Source organism: Saimiri boliviensis, chromosome 5 (genome assembly GCF_048565385.1).
Source record: "Saimiri boliviensis isolate mSaiBol1 chromosome 5, mSaiBol1.pri, whole genome shotgun sequence".
Classification (NCBI taxonomy): Eukaryota; Metazoa; Chordata; class Mammalia; order Primates; family Cebidae; genus Saimiri; species Saimiri boliviensis.
Window position 1 is genome coordinate 3,566,161 of NC_133453.1, and position 19,043 is coordinate 3,585,203.

At 55.3% G+C, this 19,043-nt stretch overlaps 2 protein-coding genes across 4 annotated transcripts in view; one reads left to right on the top strand and one right to left on the bottom strand.

Annotated features, from left to right (window-relative positions):
- Positions 1-7,502, top strand: part of ILKAP (ILK associated serine/threonine phosphatase) — a 31,332-nt gene extending 23,830 nt beyond the window's left edge. For all 3 annotated transcript variants that reach the window (XM_039469921.2, XM_074398771.1, XM_039469923.2), the window contains 3 exons: positions 4,416-4,535; positions 6,897-6,978; positions 7,230-7,502. In XM_039469921.2, the coding sequence (XP_039325855.1) occupies positions 4,416-4,535; positions 6,897-6,978; positions 7,230-7,370 (343 nt within the window). In that variant the 3' untranslated portion in view covers positions 7,371-7,502. The remainder of the gene's footprint in view (positions 1-4,415; positions 4,536-6,896; positions 6,979-7,229) is intronic.
- Positions 7,503-10,711: 3,209 nt separating this feature from the next.
- Positions 10,712-18,897, bottom strand: ERFE (erythroferrone). Its single transcript, XM_039469920.2, has 8 exons — positions 18,514-18,897; positions 15,997-16,119; positions 14,917-15,019; positions 13,832-14,088; positions 13,649-13,757; positions 13,466-13,556; positions 12,388-12,466; positions 10,712-10,860 (listed from the first exon to the last, which is right to left on the bottom strand). Exons 1-8 carry the CDS (start codon positions 18,706-18,708, stop codon positions 10,762-10,764), a joined length of 1,056 nt encoding a protein of 351 aa, XP_039325854.1. The 5' UTR covers positions 18,709-18,897; the 3' UTR covers positions 10,712-10,761.
- Positions 18,898-19,043: the final 146 nt, after the last annotated feature.

The window sequence follows — 19,043 nt, forward strand, 5'->3', positions numbered from 1 at the left end:
GGATGAACCTGAGGACTTTATGCTAAGTAAAAGAAGCCAGATGCAGTCAGGCATGGTGGCTCACACCTGTAATCCCAGCACTTTAGGAGGCAAGGCAGGTGGATTACCTGAGGTCAGGAGTTTGAGACCAGCATGGCCAACATGGTGAAACCCTGTCTCTACTAAATACAAAAATTAGCCGGGTGTGGTGGCATGCACCTGTACCCCAAGCTACTTGGGAGGCTGAGGCAGGAGAATTGCTTCAACCTGGGATGTGGAGGTTGCAGTGAGCTGAGATCGCGCCATTGTACTCCAGCTTGGGCAACAGAGTAAGACTCTTATCTTTAAAAAAAAAAAAAAAAAGCCAGATGCAAAAAGACAAACACTGTGATTTCACTTATAGGAGTTACCAGTCAAGTTCACAGACAGTAGAATGGTAGTTACTGGGAGGTACAGCGGATGAATTGTGGGGTTAGTGTTTAATGGGAACAGTCTCTGTTTGGGAAGATAGAAAAGTTCTGGGGATGGATGGTAGTAATGATTACACAACACTGTGAATATATTTAATGCTGCCAAACTGTACACTTAGAAATGGTTAAGATGGTAAATTTCATGTATATTTTACCACAATAAAACAATGAAAAATTCCCTATAGCATGCTTCAAAATCTAAATTGAGTAAAAAGACATTTAGCGATGTCACGCTTTATCATCCCTGTGTCCCCTTCATCCTATTTTTTGATTCCGGTATTTCTTACAGAACTAAGCAAATCTTTGTGTAGTCTTAATTTTTTCTCCTTTCGTACATTGAAGGTAGCTATGTAGCAGTGAATTTTCTGAGAATAAGACAAGTTTTATTTTTATTTTATAAGGAAGGCAGCTGAACAGATGGGAAGTTTACATATAGCATTTAAATTTAAATGTCAGTACTGTGTGCCTAGAACTTGATCAAGTGCAGCTCCCTCATAACTAAAAGTAACTCTTCTAGCATTGTACTTCGGTTATCTCTGGAGCACTCATTGTATTAATACATTGGATTTAGGCATCTGCCAGTTTTTGGATAGTCAGGAGATGGAGTTTCCACCTCCCAATCTTAGCTTTGCAAACATCACTTGGGGATAGTCTGTTTATTGAGACACACTGCATCTTGCTTTTACTGACATGCAAGAGGAGCTGAAGTCCAAGCAGTTTCTGGCTGCTAAAGGCAGCCAGATTAGCCTTAAACACACAAGTAGTAAGATGTCTCAGTCTCGCTCAGTCTCTCTCTCTGGAGAAAGAATTAGAACAGAAACTATCAACAAAAATAGCCAAGATCTGAAGAAACTGTTGAACAGCTTGTCCAATAATAGGAAAACAGTTCTCTGGTTGGCAGAAAACAGAAGAGAAATAAAGAGCACAGAACAAAAGTTGGAAGGGTGTAAGGGCAGGAGGCCCATCCTAATGAGGGGTGGTACCAAGGGACAGGCAGATTGGCTTGGTAGGCTGAGACTTAAAAAGCTGCTATCTGCTAAGCATTGTAATTATGGGGGTGGGGGGAAATTTTGAGGGAAGGGGAAAGAATGAACTTTGGGCACTTTGAACTTTGAAAACAGCAACGGGAGAACGTGCTGTGAAACAGCTTTCTGCTGTGTCTAGAGTAGTGCAGACTTTCTAAGAAATGGACACGGGTAGGGTATGCATTGTTGGCACACGCCTATAGTCCTAGCCACTTGGAGGCTGAGGCGGGAGGGTCGTTTGAGTCCAGGCACTTGAGCCTGTAATGCGCCACCATGCCTGTGACTAGCCACTGCACTCCAGTCTGGGTAGCATAGCAGGACCCTTTCTCTTAAAATTTAAGAGTTCTAGTGAAATGGATCAAGCAGACTGGGAAGTACAAAGCCTGTGGGGCTGCTGGGGCTGATTCCTGACCAGCCTTGTCAGTGGTGATCCTTTTGGACTTGTACCAGCACTTCCCAAAGTAGAAGCGGCATGAATTCACCCTGTGTGATGCTTGGTCTCAGGGTCAGGACTCTGTGATTGGCCTTTGTTGAACTGACGGGTATTTGCACGTGGTATCCTACGTAGGACATTGCATTGGGTATAAGCATAGTGCCAGTCTGGCTTCCTGCATCATTACCAAATGCGTTTCCTGGCATCCATCATTCTGTCCATTGCTACTTTCTCCTGTTACTCTAGCAGCTCAGTGAATGTAAGATTACTACTCTGTATGTGGAACTTTGAAAACAAGAATGAGAGGCCAGGTGTGGTGGCTCACGCTTGTAATCCCAGCACTTTGGGAGGCCGAGGAGGGTGGATCACGAGATCAGCCTGGCCAACACAGTGAAATCCCATCTCTATTGAAAATACAGAAATTAGCTGGGCGTGGTGGCGGGCACCTATAATCCCAGGTACTCGGGAGGCTGAGGCAGGAGAATCACTTGAACCTGGGAGGTGGAGGTTGTTGCGGTGAGCTGATATTGCACTACTGCACTCCAACCTGGGCAACAGAGCTAGACTCCATCTGAAGAAAATAAGAATGAGGCACATTATACCTGTAATCTCGGCATTTTTGGAGGCTGAGGTGGGAGAATTGCTTGAGGCCAGTTGTTTTAAGACCAGCCTGGGCAACACCCCATCTGTAAAAAAAAAAAAAAAAAAAAAAAAAAAATTTGTTACTTAACTGGGCTTGGTGGCACCTGTAGTTCTAGCTACTCAGGAGGCTGAGGTGGGAGGATCACTTGAGCCCAGGGAGCTATGATTACATCACTGCTCTCCAGCCTGGGCAACAGAGTGAGACCCTGTCTCTCAAAAAAGAGAGCGAGCAAGCGCGTGCGAGTGTGCACGCAGATCCTGTGCTGCTCATATTTTCCTTCTTTAGACTTAGCAATTGTTTCATGTTTTCTGTACTGTGTTGTGCAGTACCAGAAGTTGCTGGTAACTACTTGATCTTCTGGGACCTGCCATTGCAGAGGTGGTCATTGTACTCTTAATCTTGTTGAAACAGGATGGGTTTCTGACTGGGATGGGGAGATCCACACCAGACACCCAATCATTTGGTTGTGGGAGAGGTACTCTGTTGGCTTTTCATAGTACTTAAACTGTGAGCTGCTTCCTGAACGGGCAGCTCCTAAGGCCAACTGCCCCATGCCCGTCTTTAGTCTTCAGCTCTTTCCCTGTGCACTCTGGTTCCTCTTGCTGTTTGTTTTAAAAGTTTATATCCTAGAAGATCGCTAGGCTTTTTGCAGATGCCAGTAGAAGTCTGTGAGGAAGAAAAAACATGTTTGTTACGGATGCTGAACTTTGAGCCCCTGAGAGGGTAACTGGGGTCCAGAGAAGGGCCAGGTTGAATTCTGCCTTTAGGACACCAGTCCAGGAAGCGTTTGCTACCACGTGCATCTGTCTGCACCGCATCTCCTGAATGCGTGGTCCATGATTTGGGAGGCCCCCCTGCCGTGATCCTAAACGCCCACGCATAGCCGTGGCATTTATGGAGTGCTCTTGGGCTTTGAGTGTGGGTTCTCTTCCTGCCTTTACAGACAAGGGCCTGAAGGGGAGAGCGCCTGCAGCTGCCTAAGGTGACAGGCCTACAGCCCAGACCCGAATTGTTCTTCGGGGCAGTAGGCTCCCCCAGGTGGCTTTTCCTTGACAGTAGGACTCTGCCTTACATGTCTCTTCCCATTTGTAGATCACTGCCCCATCTCCGTATCCCCTCACCTAAAAATAGAATGGGGAAAACCACGATGCCATATGCAGGTTACTGTCATTTACATGCCTGTACTTGATGCAAAGGAAATGTGCCCCACAATCCAGGAATAATCACTTTCAGGGATTTTCCAAATCTAATTAGATTGAAATGTAAAATATCCCTCTGTTTTAGCTATTGTTAACCCTGAGGCATGTGTGAAACTCTCAAGGAGCTTTAAGATATGAAAACACTGCCAGGCTCCCCCACCCAGTCCAGTCAGATTTGATTCTGGAGTTTGGGCCTGGATGTGTGATGAGAACTGCTGAGTCCATGGAGGTTAGGCTGGGCAGTACTGTTTATCAGCTGTCAGAAATGCCATTTCCACCTCGTGCAGCTGGGCAGGCTCCCTGCCCTAGGGCAGCGGTGAATGGCCTAGACATCCTTGTGTATTTGAGATCCAGAAATGTCAGTACTGGTTAATAATGTGAATTCCACAGCCTATATCTTTCACACTTCCATTCCCTGCTTTTTTTTTTTTTTCCAAAGGCTTAAAATGTATTTTAATAAGTCGATGCCGCATTACTGCTCCGTTTCTCAGAAAAACTCCAAATTTATCAGACAAACCAAACACGGTACACTGATGAAAAAAATGCACAGCGTGACTACCTACTGACAGTAGCTCTTACATTCCCTGCTTTTTAAGGTGAGATTCTAAGTACTGTGGACCCATGATCTGTCAGGAAGAGTCTGAAATGTCTTTCCTCTCATTTTAGGGATGGGCGTGTTTTGGGCGTGCTAGAGGTATCCCGCTCCATTGGGGACGGGCAGTACAAGCGCTGTGGTGTCACATCTGTGCCTGACATCAGACGCTGCCAGCTGACCCCTAATGACAGGTAAAGACCCCTACCAGAGGCACAGGTGCGCCTGCATGTGGCTGTATTTCTCTTCCTCGTTTCTTCCAGTTTTCATCAAGCCTTTGTTGGAGGGAAGGTGTGCATGGTGCTAGGCCCTGTGGGTATAGAGATAAACAATGTGGTTTCTGCTCTGCTGGGTTCCACAGGGGTAGGGAAGCACACATGGGGATGGGCAGTTTCAGTCTGGTGTGTCCTAGGCGTGTGCGGTACGCTTGGGGACTTTGGCAGTGGCGGAAGGCGTATTCGTGTTGGAGAGAGAAAGGCCTTCCTTTCACAGGGAACACACACTCAGGCATTAAAATGTGACAGTGTGAAAGCATGGCTAGACAGGTGCTTGGAGGACTGAGACAGTGGTGGGAAAGTGAGAGCAGGGTGCTTTGGGGACAGATTCTGAAGGGCCCTCAGTCCCATGCTGGAGAGCCTGAATTCTAGTTGATATTAGTGGAGAATCAGGAGGTTTTCCCGCAGAGCCAGGATCAGTTGAGAAGGAGACTGTTCACTTGTTCATCTCCTGTTCTTCATACTTAATAAGGCACTGTGCTGGCGGAGGGCAAGGCCTCAACAGGTAATGATTAAAGATGGTATTATGGAGCTAGGGAGGCCCGTGAGCAGCAGTGCAGCCGCCCTGGCCTGATGGTGAGGGCTGAACTAAGGCAGCAGCAGGAGGGAGACGAGAGGAAGGCTCACGGAGGCAGGCTCCACGGCACTGGGTTGAGGGGAGGCGCGGGACGCTAGCGGCACTGTGGCGGGGAGCTCCTCGGCGCGCTGCTCTCAGTCCTGCCCCAGCGCTGCCTTGCTTTGGCACTCGCCGGCTTGGCCTCTTGTCGAGCCATTGCCCCATTCTCTACATCTGCCTTCAGTGTGTTATGTTCTCATGTACCCTAGGGGGTCCTCTATCATCTTTCCAGCAGCTGCCACCTCTGGTTTTCTGAACGATGCCCCCAGGGCCCCATCTGTTCAGCACCCTCTGCTTTGCCTCCTAGCTCCCCTTCCTGGGTTGCAGTCATGGGTCTGTGTGATTGGTTATTCAGGATCTGACTCTCATGACACTAGAAGGGGCAGGAGCTTGCTAGGACTAGGCCCTACTGTGTTCTTAGCACAGACCACCTGCTCAGCAAATAGTGGTTGAATGACAGCCTAGTCAAAAGAAGAAAACAGGCTGGGCACAGTGGCTCACGCCTCTAATTCTGGATCACCTGAGGTCAGGAGTTCGAGACCAGCCTGGCCAACATGGCAAAATCCTGTCTCTCCTAAAAATACAAAAATTAGCTGGGCCTGATGATGGGTGATTGTAATCCCAGCTACTCGGGAGGGTGAGGCCAGATAATTGCTTCAACCCGGGAGGCAGAGGTTGCAGTGAGCTGATGCCATTGCACTCCAGCCTGGGCAACAAGAGTGAAATTCCATCTCAACAACAACAACAAAAAGGAAAACAAAGATACAGGTATTAGAGTGAGAAAAGGAAGGTGGCTTATACCATAAAGCCGTGGGGAAGTATATTCCCCACCCCCAATGCCGGGAGAACGAACTGTCACATCAAATCCATTGGTGTTCAGAAAGATTCCGGGGGGCAGTCTAGAGAGGGGCTGATTCTGAAAGGGAGAGCATGTGGCTTCAAACACAGGAACATGAACAGCTGCCCCCTCTTGGACCTTGGACTTGCATGTAGCCCCCAGGTGTGCAGTGTGTGTCCAAGGATGTTTCACTGAGGCCAGGCTCATTCTCAGCTTTATGTCTGTAAATGGTAATATACATTCTTGTATGTTTACCATAACACCCAGTGTTTTTATTCAGTGATTTTCCTTGAGTTTGTCTAAGAAAGTACAGCACCTAATGTTTGAGGTAATTAATAATTCTGTTAATTGGTGAAGAGAAGAGAAGGGTAGTCTCAGTTTTGATAGATAACATCTTATTCACAAATGGTTTTAAGTAGTTTAAACCTTTGTCTCAGAAGTTTAAACCTTTCTCACAGAAATTTAGTGGGTTTTCAAAAATCTTAGCCTGGCTGGGTGTGATGGCTCACGCCTATAATCCCAGCACTTTGGGAGGTTGAGGCAGGTGGATCACTTGAGGTCAGGAGTTCAAGACCAGCCTGGCCAACATGGTGAAACCCCATCTCTCCTAAAAACACAAAAAATTAGCCAGGCGATGTGGCGGGCCCCTGTAATCCCAGGTACTCGGGAGGCTGAAGCAGGTGAATCACTTAAACCGAGGAGGCGGAGGTTGCAGTCAGCCAAGATCACTCCAGCATTGGACAAATATTTATCTCCAGCTCCAGGCCATGTTTTTTTTGGGAGGTTGCATCTAAAACCATTTATATTCCTCTCCCTGGTGTTGTAGGTTCATTTTGTTGGCTTGTGATGGGCTCTTCAAGGTCTTTACCCCAGAAGAAGCCGTGAACTTCATCTTGTCCTGTCTTGAGGTGAGGAATCTCACACGGGAGTGGTGGTTGTTCCAAATGTGTCTTAGTTTTTGGAGAAGTAGAAGTCCTGAGACCCCATGTCCTCCCATTGTGGGGCAGCCCTTCTGTGAACTCTGCCCACTGCGCTGGTCAGTTTGTCCTGCCAGCACTGATGGGAGGCCAGAGCAGCTCCTCTTCTTGGCAGTAATGTCTCTGGAAAGTGGCAGAGTGCAGGGTCACCCCATTCACTCATTCCCTTTCTCCTCTGGTAGGATGAGAAGATCCAGACCCGGGAAGGGAAGTCTGCGGTCGACGCTCGCTACGAAGCAGCCTGCAACAGGCTGGCCAACAAGGCGGTGCAGCGGGGCTCGGCTGACAATGTCACCGTGATGGTGGTACGGATAGGGCACTGAGGGGTGGTGCACGGCCAGGAGCACCCATCGTATTGACTTAAAAGGTTCATTTTGTGTGTGTGCACATTGTGTGTTTTGTGTACTCCTGTGGGACTCCCATGGTTGTAAATAAAGGTTTCTGGTTTTTTTTTTTTTTTTCCTAGTCTTTTGAGTAATTATACTGTGAGCACCTCTTGACCCTTCAGAGATGGTGTTTGCTTTTGAATATGCCGCCTTTCCTTGTTAAAACCATTATAGGCATGTTGGACTGGCTCGTGGTGACCTGCAAGCTGCTTGTTGTGTGAGGTTTTGTAATTCACAGGTATTTTGCTGTGCTTTCACCCTCACGGTGACCCTGGTGGCAGAAGTGGCATGTTGCAGTGAAGAGACGGTGGGGATGACTGGTTAGAGACGAGGCTAGGACCAGACCAGGGCTTTTGAAACCCTGTAGCTCTTTTCAGTTTTCCATACAGAAATACTGTTGCAAAATGTTGCATAGCATGAGCTCAGGCTTAGCCAGGAATAGACTGGTATACAAGGTTATTTGTGCATCAGACCCTCTAGAAACAGTCCAGAATTCACGCTTCTGATTCTATTTGTGAGAGCTGCAGTCTGGTGGAAGGAGTCTGTGGAGGACTAGGTTCGGTTCAGTAGCTTCCATCTGGGCCCCCAGGGTGCAGGTGTGCACCTTCCTATGGGGATAGACAGCCTGCTGCCCAGCATGGCTTGGGAATTCTACTTCCCACATGAGGTAGTGTGGGCAGTGGGCCCTGTGCTGGACTGAGCTTCGTTTTTGCAGTAACACCTCAGAGGGGGACCCTTCTGTGAAAGATGTTAAAAGCGTGAAGAGAGTGATGAATAAGCAGCTCAGAAGAATAAGCTTTAAAATTCTTCTCAAGCACTTGTTTATATAGAAAACATGTCATTATGACTGTTAAGTAGTTTTTAGTAAAGCAGCTTTCAGATCCTTTTGTGTAAATGTTTGGCTCTGGATGATGTAAGATTCTAAAAATTTGCCTTTTCAGAATCTGTTTTGTAACGTTCCCTGGCCCCCACCCAACACACACATATGGTTTTATCACCCAGTTGATTCAGTGAGTGGAACTGGTATCCATGCTGTAAGGACCTCATTGGTAAATGCTTCATGGAAACCTTAGATGACTCGTGGGGGGTCTGTTGTGTGAAAGCCGTAAGTAAAAACTGAAGTGTTGGTGCTGCCCCTTCCCCAGGGAGTTTTAAGATCCAGGTAAGTATCCATTTCAGTTTGAGGACTGGGACATTGTACGGTGTGGCATCATTGAAGAAAAGAGCCCTGGCACCCCAGCAAACCAGGTATTTGCACAATGATGTCTATGACTCATCCATCCCTATGTCTCACTGTCCCCAAGAGGCTGGACACTGGCTTTGCGGGAAGGTTCACTCCCAGCCTTCAGGGGAGTCCCTCCCACCTACAGGCTGGAAGGCATCTCCACCTCACCTTCCATGTTCCTCCTTGCTGAACCTTAGTGAACCTGGGTTAAAGGGTGGATTCTGGACCGTAAGGCCTGCCGTTTGTTTTGTGACGTCACACAGTTCTTAAGTACTTGAGCCATCCCACAGTCATTATTAGACAATAAATACTTTAATTGCTGCAGAACACACTGAAAAAATGAAAGATGTAGAATGTGGCTTTTTCAAGAGTAGAAGATACATTCTCTAAAATAGCTGTGCCCAGTGGATACAAAGTAAAATCTAGATAAGGGTGTGGCCACATCACCCCCTTATCAAAGTGCACGGGACGCAGTACCCAGGCAAGCCCAGTACTCCAGGTAGGGTGGGTATGAGTCCTACTGAGAATCGCGCCAGGCCTGCCCCAGGGCAGAGTGGTTGGTTTTTGTATATTACTGTGCTTGGGGATGGAGATGCTTGATTTGGAGTTGGGGTTTGGAAGCTGGGCTCCTGGGGATCATTCAGGTCTGGCAGTGGCCACCTCAGCTGGAGGCCAGCTAGAAGGTGAAGGTGATGACCATTGCTCCCTCCTCTCCCAGGCCTGAGCACCCTGCCAGACCAGCTTGGCTCCCAGGAGGGCGTGAGGTACCAGGTCCCTGGTAGCCTTTTGTGTGGGGAGGCGGCACGTTAACCCTTCCTCAGCAGGTAAAAGGCCCTGGAGGTCGCTGCCTGCTCTGGGACAGTCCTGCTCTTTGGAGAAAATGTGGGAGGCTACATTTGAGGAGGCTCACAGCCTGTGTCTCCTCATGAGAGCTGCCCTCCCCATCCCCCATCACTGCCACAGGAGCACAGACTTGGGACCAGCCCTCCCGAGACCACCCTTTCTCGAGTGTCTGTCTCTCTGTCTCTCTCTCTGTCTCTTTCTTTTTCTCTCTCTCTCTCTCTGTCTACCACTTGTCCAGTCTCAGAGCCGCATCACCACCCAAGTGGTAAAGATGCTTGGAAGGCTCACCCCAGAGCCGCTGGACCCGACCAGGCCCTGGCATCCCTTCACGACACCTGCTTCAGCTGTTCGGCTGATGGGTCAGCAGGCCCAGATGTCTCTAATCTATAAAGACATTCTAGATCTTTCCTCTGGTGGGTAGATCCTACCAGTGAGTCAGCACCTCAGAGGGGAGGGAAAGGGATCTCATCCGCCTCTGGAGAGGACAGAAGGGGGCCTGGGCTGCGAAAAGACTTGCAGAGGAGGGGAAGAGCGGAGCTCCCGTTTGGAGAGGCCTTCTGAGGTGAATCTGTGAGTTAATCTTGCATAATTAGAACTGGGACCTGCTCCTGAAAATTGGGTCCAGACTCACTGTTCCCCAGTGGACCCTGTCCAGTGTCCCTCTGGCCCAGGCTAAGCAGTGCTCAGCTCCACTGGCAGGTAGAACATGTCTAGAGGAAGGGCAGGGAAGACCAAGGAGCCCAGATGGAGACCAGTGAGGTGGTGGGTGACCCTGTCCCTTCTGAGCAGTAACATGCAGCACGCTTCCCTGTGGCGCCCCCTCAGCCCTGCACCAGTGTATCCTCTTCCAGGCAGGGACCCTGGCCAGTGCGCTCGGCACTCTGAGAACATGAAGAGAGGTGGAATAGCTGGGGCTGGGCTGCAGGAAAGACGCAGAGGCCATCTGGGCAGGTGCTGAGCAGGCCAGGAAAGAGCCAGTCTGCAGCTGGGGACTAGCAGGTGCCCCAGGCACACCTACCGTTTCCTGGTTAACAGTCCAACAGGGCTTCCCCTTTTAAAAGATGGTGTTCTGAATCACTCCCGGCTCTGGGACCACCTCCGCAGGCCTGCCTCTAGTGGCTCTGTGGGCTGAATTGCAGCAGCCAGTGTGGGGGAAGTTCCAGGTGGGCCTCCTGCACGCGGCCACTGCCACTTGACACTGTCCACACAGTCTAGACCTCTGTTCCATTTGCCCGTGAGAGGAAAGGGCTGTGGTGCCGCTCACACGCCCAGGAGGATAGCGCTGAAGTGGGAGCCGCTGCGCACTGTGAGGGAGGAGCCGCTGGCGTTGTCCAGGAAGACAGAGGCCCACTGCCCCATCTGCAAGGAGGGCGCCTTTAAGGCACTGGGCCACCCCAACAGCCCGCATAGGCAACCCAGGTGCCAGCCAGCCACACTCCTGCCCACTCAGCCCTGAATGTGAGAAGGGCCCAGGCCAAGAGAAGCATGTGGCTGCCAAGGCCACAGCAGGGGTTCACGTCGCCTGGGCCCCACCCAGCACCTCTCACTCCTGCTTTCCCCACAGTGAGCCCGTACTCAGGGCCAGAATGAGATTCAAGAGTCCAACAGGTTTCTCAGCTGCAGGGCTTCTCAAGAGCCTATAAGGCTCCAAGTCAGGTGGGAGGGTGGCCCCTTCCCCCCAGGCCTGGCCCTGTGGTCATTTGGCAGAGCCTTCCATGAAACCAGCACTCTGGCCCGGTTGCTCCAGCTGTGGTCCATGCACCAGCAGTGTCACATGCCCTGCAAACTCCCAGAAATGCATAATCCAGGGTCTACCCAGACTGCCTCAGGATCTGCATCTTAAGATCCAGGTGGTAGCCCGGTGCAGCAGCTCATGCCTGTAATCCCAGCACTTTGGGAGGCCAAGGCAGGGGGATCACAAGGTCAGGAGATAGAGACCATCCTGGCTAACGTGGTAAAACCTGTTTCTACTAAAAATACAAAAATTGGCTGGGCCTAGTGGCACGTGCCTGTAGTCCCAACTACTCAGGAGGCTGAGGCAGGAGAATCGCTTGAATCTGGGAGGCAGAGGTTAGAGTGAGCTGAGATCGCGCCACTGTACTCCAGCCTAGGTGAAGAGACGGTCTCAAAAAAAAAAAAAAAAAACAAATCCAGGTGGTGCACAGACCATCTGGTGTTCACCAAGCATGCTGTGTGGCACCCACACGGACCTCTAATGCTCTGACAACCACAGACTGGAACCGATGCCCTGGCCTCCATTTCTGGCTCTGCTGTGTGAGTTTGGGCAAACTAGGTGAGTAGCACTACCTTCCCCAGAGCTCTGGGAGAATTCAGGAGCAGCTGTTAGTCTACACACCTGCACTCAATTTTTTTCTTTGTTAATAAATTCCACCTTTATGTCAGTTTCTCTACCACTTGCCAAAATTCCCACAGTGCCAGAAAGACATGATCGCTTAGGATAATTTTAGTAGGAAAATAACATCTCTGGCTTCCCACAGTCATGGGACCCAGGGCGTCAGCCTGGGCAGAGCACTCTCCTCTATTCCCACCCTCCACCGGTCCCTCAAACAGGCCTGTGGTGGCCGGAAGTACTAGGCCTCTATGAGGTGCTTGGGAAGTCTGAATATTGGAGTGCAGAGCAGAGCAGCTGCTCAAGTGGGCGGGCGCCCTCAGGGAAGGGCTGTTAGGAGGAAGGAGATCAGGACTTGAAGCCTGGGTGTGCCCAGACCAAGGTGGGTGCTTGGCATGTCCTGGACCCTCTCCTAGGCCTGAAGTCCGAGGGTGCTGCACCTGGTGATCCTGAGCACCTAACAGCACCCTTCTGTACCCAGCCACCTATGGCCATGCACAGGTGGTGCCCCTCCATGCCCAAGCCTGCCCACTTACCTGCAGGTACAGGACACCATTCACGGAGATGGTGAAGAGCTCACTGCTGCCCTCCAGGCCCATGACAGCCTCCAGGGAGCTGGGGCCAAAACAGAAAGGGTCAGTCAGCCTGCCCCAGGAGACACCAACTTCACCCGCAACACAGTCCTGCCAGCAGCCAACACATGCCCAGCACAGTGCCTGGCCTTGGCCCAGCCTTCCAGGGGAGGTGGTATCTGAACTGAGTCCCAAGAGGAGGGTGGAGACAGGGCCAGCGGCGCCTGCAGTATTGGGAAAGGCCAGGCCAGAGCCCAGCAAGGGGCAGCAGAGCCCTGGCTCAGATGGGAAACAGGACCCAGAAGTGGAGGTGTGGTGGTAGGAGATGCTAAAAGTTGGTTGAGGCCAACATACTCTGGGGGCTCAAAGCCAGACTAAGCAGTTTGGACTTGATGTATTCGTTCCCATCCTCTCCAGCTATCTGCAGAGCATCTGCACTGTTCCTGGGTGAGGGGTGCGAGGGCGACTGAGGAGGGGCATCCAGAAAGCTGTCAGGAGGGGCCACTTGGAGTAATACTGGTGCTTGGGGCCCCAGAATGAAAGTCCTCAAGGTGGGAAGCAGGTGGGAGGTTGGGAGGAGCTGGGCCTCCTAGGACCTGGGAGGTGAAGGTCTGGGGAGAGAGTTTCACTCTGTCATGGAGGCGGGAGCACAATGGCACGGTCTCGGCTCACTGCTACCTCCACCTCCAAGGTTCAAGTGATTCTCCTGCCTCAACCTCCAGAGTAGCTGGGATTACAGGTGCACCACACTCAGCTAATTGTTGTATTTTAAATAGAGACGGGTTTCACCACGTTGGCCAGGCTGGCCTGTAACTCCTGGAAAAGGTCATTTTTAACAGCTCCTGCTTGCTGTGAAGAGAAGGCCCGATTGGGGGAAGAAGTAAATGGGGAGACCAGGAAGGAGGTGTGTGGAGTCAACCAGGCCATGGTGGGGTGGGAACGGGCAGAAGCCTGTTTAAACAGGATGGTGCCTGTTTAACAGCCACGAGCTTGTGGAGGCCGAGTACACGTGGGTGCGGGGTCCAGGCCGGGGCTCACTCACGCATTGCGCTGGCACTGGGACTGGATGCAGATGAGCAGGCGCAGGCGGTCCCGGGGGCGCAGCGGCCCCCTCCTCGGCGGCTCCCCGAGCGCTGCGGGGCAGAGTGGGGTGTGATCACGCCGGAGGGCGGCAAGGAAGGGGGAGCGGCAGGGCGGGGGGGTCCCTCCACGACCCGGGGCTCACCTACGTGCAGCGTGGCGGCAAGCGCGTAGAAGCCAGTCACGGGCGCCCTGTACTGGCCACTGGTCAGGTTCAGGCCAGGGCCGCGGTGGAAGGCACCCTCGGCGTCAGGCTGTGGGGGGCACGAACAGTCACCCCGGCTCCCGCCTGGCCGGCTCCACCCGCCTCCCGCGCGCCTGCACTCACCAGGTAGTAGGCACCAAGCTCGTGCAGCGCACGCCGCTCCACCGACACGTCCTGGCGCAGGCGGCAGTGGAAGGCGGCCTCCACGCGCGGCGGCCCCGGGGCCCGGGACGCAGCCAGCAGCGCCAGCACAACCTCCGCCACGTCATCGTCATCCTCCCTGGCAGTGGCCGAGACCGGGGCGAGGCTCGCGGCGACTGGCCCGGCGGGGCCGCGCGTGCAGGGTCTGGGCTCCGCGCGCTCCCGCTGCCGTACCGCGCCTGGCACAGAGTGAGCTGTGGCCGCGCACTGGGCACCCCTCTCCCGCTCGCTGTGTGGGTCCAGCCCCGAGTGACGGGCGCAAACGGGTGGGGTGGGGCGAGGGCGAGGGCAAGGGCGAATCCACCTCAAGCCTTTGCTTCCTGACCCCGCAGTGGCTCCCGTTTCCCTCACGCTTTGAGAAGCTCGGGCAGAAGTGCTCCAGCGTCCTTGGCCTCCGGCCTCCCCTCTACCCCCCCCCCCACATTTTTCAAAGCAGCTGGGGGCAAAATAAGCGATAGCAACTTCACTGGAAGTTGCAAAGAGGTTCTTCAGTGCAGGTGCTATATTTAAACCAACAGGACATTGAACTGAAGGGAAAACCGGCTCAATTCTAATGACTAACGTGAGCCGCGCTCTCCAGCGGGCTTTAGTGCGGACTCCACAGCTGGGCTCAGCTCTGCCTCCTCCAGCACAGGCTGCCCCAGCCCGCGCCAGTGGTGACTGTGGGTGCCAGGCTGAGCTCCACCGGGTACTGCCCCATATACTAGCCTCTGCCTTTCGCTGGGCTCCCGACTCCCAGGCAGGGCAGGGGCGCTGGTCCCTGAGCACGAAGTCCACCTTCCTCTGTGGAGCCTCCTCTGGCCATGCCCCCCAATCCCCAGACCCCCCTCAGCCCCGACCATTGGCAGACCTGGGCCAGCTCCACCGTTCTGGAGTTCAGCCCGGAGCAGGTGCCTCCTTGGGTGTCTGCTGAAGTGCCGAGGTTGGCCCCATTGGCTCTTCGGGACACCCTCCCCAGGCCCTGCTCACAGGGGTGTGTGGGTGCCTGAACCGGGGCACACCCCTACCTTTCAGCAGCAGCTGGAACTCCTTCAGCAGCGCCTCGGGTGGGATGGTGGGGCCTGGGGGGCCCTGGGGACCGGGAGGCCCGGGGGGCCCTGGCAAGCCGAACTGAAAGGGAACCTTGGCCGTGAGGACACGTGAGGAGCAGGCTGGGACCCCCGGCATCTCCTGTGCCAGCTCTGGCCACTAAGAGGCAGGCAAGAGAGCTCAGTGGGCTCCAACCTCAAACAGTGAGGGCTTCTCCTGGAGTGAGCACGAGGACCGTGTTGGAGGTGGGGGCCCTGGGGCCGGGGAGGGCTCTGCTCTGAGGGGGAAGCAGAGGGCTGAAGCCGCTCCTGTGGCCAGGCCTCCGGGAGGGAGGAAGAGTCCAGGCTGCTTTTGGGGACTTGCATCTCAGGGTCTGCACTGGGCCTGGCTCCACCATCAGCAAGTCCCCACTAGGCTGGGTTGGGACCCGAAACAGGAGCCAGTGAGCCCCCTTCAGGGAGGAGCTTAGGGCAGGGTCAGGAGGCTGGGGCAGAGGTTGGGAGGCCAGGCCATGGGGACAGCCCAGCCTGTGCACCTGCCTCATGTGCTCCAAGCTGGCCTCCCATGGTGCGGTCAGATCCCTGGCAGTGAGACTGGCCCCAGGGGACCGAGAAGCCCGCACCCCGTATGTGCCTTCTTGGGGCTAATAGGAGGCAGCTCCAGGACCAAGTGTGAAGTTTCTGCCCAGGCCAAGACCCAAGGCTGAGTGAGCGTGGGAGCCCTGCAGCCGCCAGGGCTCCATGCCCCTAGCCCCCGGGAGCCAGACACTCCTGCAGGCATGAGCAAGGCCTCACCCAGCCTCCCTGGCCAGGACGCAGAGGGAGGAGAAAAAAGGGAATCACCGAGTGCCTGGCATTCTAGGGGTGCGGGAAAAGGGCTGGGACCAGGCCCCTAACTCTGGGCTCCCCTTGGGACCGCCTGGGTTCTTCCTCTGTGTCTCTGTCCCTAGGCTGAGGTGTGAGGGGTGTGTCATTGGAAATGGTCAGGATGTAGTGGGAGTGAGTGAGGAGCGAGGAAACAGCTCCCCACGGCCTGGTGCTGACGGGATGCCGGCTCACCTTCAGCTTCTTGGCCTTGCCCCTGCTCCTCCTCTTGCCATTGACACCCTTGTCACTCTGCCTGACGAAAAGCATCCAGGCGTCCCGGGGGTCGACGCTGTGTGCACGTTCGTCCGTGGGCTCCTGGAACACAGCCAGCCCAGGAGGGCGCTTGGCCTCACCGGGCTCCCACCAAGCAGGTGGGACACTGCAGGTGTGGCCTTCTGCACTCTGGGACCCTGGTCCTTGTCACCTGGGGTGCCCTCAAAGGCAGCGCCTCAAAGGCAGCTCCCAGAGGGGTCCCCACCCCTCGCACCTTCTCCCCCGGCCCATGGAGGACTCCTAAACAGGCCTCACCATGGTCTGGACTTTGCTCTCATGGGAGAGGCAGACCGAGGATGCAAGGAGGGAAGATGGGGTGCAGGGCTCGGGTGCGGGGTGAACGCCCACACTGCCAGGCCTCCTTCCTCCAGATGAGCCGCAGTGACCACACGGTCCTCCAGGCACAAGGAGAATCCCACCACAGGGGCACCCACAGGTACTCCGGAAGAAGCAACTGTGATTATCAGGAAGTCCACCCACTAGCTAACCCTCCTCTGTCCGTCCCCCACCGTCAGAAGTTCTAAGGAGACAAATTCAGCCCTCACGGCCGCCTCTGGTTCCAGTCCAGTGGGAGAGGGGACCAGGCGAGCTGTCGTGACACGAGCGAGGCCTCCGCATGGGACGTTCACTTCCTCAGCACTTCTGAGACACTGACTCAAGCAGGGACAGTAATGCTTCTGGAAGTCCCCATTCCTGTGTGTGCTGCATCCTGACTGATGCTGATGCTGATGCTGACACTCAGCGGGGTTCTGGGAAGAACCTTCCTGTGAGAGGCCTTGGGCCCACTGGGCTGTCTGGGCTGCAGGCAAGGCTGCAGCTGGGAAGGAAACCGGCCCAGGAGGGCTTATATGAGGTCATGGGCGCTGACTTGGGGAGCTGATGGGCAGACCCTGGGATTTGAGAGCTGACTATGCCCTTTTATCAGAGACGGAGCCAGCTGCCAAGTCACTGCCCTTGGTTCCTGGCTGCTCTGGGGGGACCCAGGGCCTTCTTTTGGGAGCTGGCTGACCAGGGCACAAGCCAGGGAGCTGTAGTGGGAAGATGAGGGCTGTGGTGCCAGAAGAGCGTGTGGCTGGACGGAGAGAGGGTCCAGGGTGCCCAGGGCCCTCAGCACCGCTCAGCGCCTCCACTGCGCCTTGCAGGGCCAACGGCACCACCTGCTGGCGGCTCTCCACCACCCCCACCCTCTTGACTTTACAGCCTCAGGGTGCCTCAGCGGAAACAGCTGCGAAGATTCAGCAGGCAGGCCAGGAGAGGTGCGCCCAGCTGACCCTCCCGCCCGCACCTGTAGCCTGTGGGTGGACTCTGACCCCCGCCTGGTTTAGGGGCAGAGCTGTAACAGACAGAACCATGTTAGCTGGGGTCCCAGGAGATGGCCCTGGCAGTGGAGGGCGGACATTGGGCAGCTGCCGTGGTTCTGGCCATGAGCAGTCTCTCAGAAACAAGCCTTGGAGCCTGGGAGGACTTCTGGTGTCACCTTGTGCCCCCAAACAGGGTCCAAGGCCAAAACTCCACCTGGAAGCACCTGAGCCTGTCTGCCTCCTGCTGACCGTGCCCTGACATGGCTGCTTGCCTACCTGGGTGGTTTGGCCAACTGCAGGCGGAGGGGGGCCTTCAGTCCCTGGGAAGTGACTGAGGGTGGTGGGGCTGGGATAGAGAACTCTGGAGGACCCCAGGGCTGGCTACACCGTCACCCCCTCTAATAGATCCTTCCTGGCTCTCCCGTCTACTGCCCTGAGCATCTTCATAACAAACAGCACCTGTGCCCACCCACCTTCCCTGGAGCGGCTCTTCCTCCCTGACCCAAGGCCCGGCCCCACTGGGGCTCCTCTGAAGCCCTCCCCTCCCCAGGCCTGGGCCACACCTCCCTAACCTGACCACCCTCTGCGCAGCAGTCCAGGCTCCAAAACCCTGAAGCGGAGGGGGCAGGGCAGAGCTCCAGATCACCCCTTCCCGGCCAGAAGCCACTCGCCGCAAAGCCACAGCCATTCCCCACCCCGAACAGCACCCTGCCCCCACCCCCGCAGGCTTTTGTTTTTCAGAGAATTGCACCGCATCGATGGGGGGAGGTGGCAGTCATTTCTTACACTTTTTACGAGCGCGTTCTTCCCAATTTCCTCAAGTTATTTACACTTTACCTATTTCTCAATTTCCTTTCTGTCCCAAAAGAAAAGGGGTTTCCGCCGACCCGGCAGAACCTTGCTTTAAGTAAAAGAACTACCCCAAAGCCAAGGTCAAGGCTGCCCCCGGCAGCGCCCCGCCGGGCCGAGGGCGGCGTCGACCAGGCCCTAAGTCTCGGCGGAGCCCCGAGCCCCGGAGTCGGGCGCCGCTGCCGCTCTCGGGTGAGCGCGGGCCCGGCCTCCCCGCCCGCCTCAGCCGCCCCGGGCCGGCGCTGGCGGGCTCGGGCTGGGTCCGGAGCGGACCCCGGCGTCTTACCGGCGGATGGGCGGCCAGCTCCGCGCGGTTCTCCCCGGGGCCCCGGGGCAGCTCGTTCCCCGGCGGCGGCTCCTCGCGGGCGCGACTCCTCGAGGGCGCCCCAGGCTCGGGGGAGCCCAGGCCCGCGGCGGCGGCCAGCAGGCCCGCGTAGAGCAGCAGCAGGCGGGCTCCGGCGGGGCGGCGGGCCGGGGCCATGCAGGCGGCGGGTCCCTCGTGGCTCCGAGCGCGGCGTCCCGGGCGTCCCGGGCTCCTCGCCTTATAACGCGCTTGAATCCCCCGCCTCGCCCGAGACCGCGCGCCCGCCCGCGCCCCCTCCCGGCTCCCGCGCGCGCTGCAGGGGGATGGGGGGGCGTGTCAGCGCTGGGCGGGGCGCGAGGCGGGGCGCGGGGAGCGGGCAGCAGGGACGGGGAGGGGTGTGCCCCTGCCGGGCGCTACCCCGGTTCTGGGGTCCCTCCTTCGCGCTGTCCGGCGCTTCTGCTTCCTGGGGAGCGAGACGCCCCTTCTCCCGGTCCTGGACCCTCAGCCCGGGG

Bases quoted from the DNA above. Each gene is read 5' to 3' on its own strand.
- ERFE (XM_039469920.2), bottom strand. From the start codon at position 18,708: ATGGCCCCGGCCCGCCGCCCCGCCGGAGCCCGCCTGCTGCTGCTCTAC. The intron at 15,020-15,996 runs GTGAGCCGGCAT...GTTCCCTTTCAG, and splicing joins GCAAGGCCAAGAAGCTGAAG to TTCGGCTTGCCAGGGCCCCC. The intron at 14,089-14,916 runs GTAGGGGTGTGC...ACTCTGTGCCAG, and splicing joins GTTCCAGCTGCTGCTGAAAG to GCGCGGTACGGCAGCGGGAG.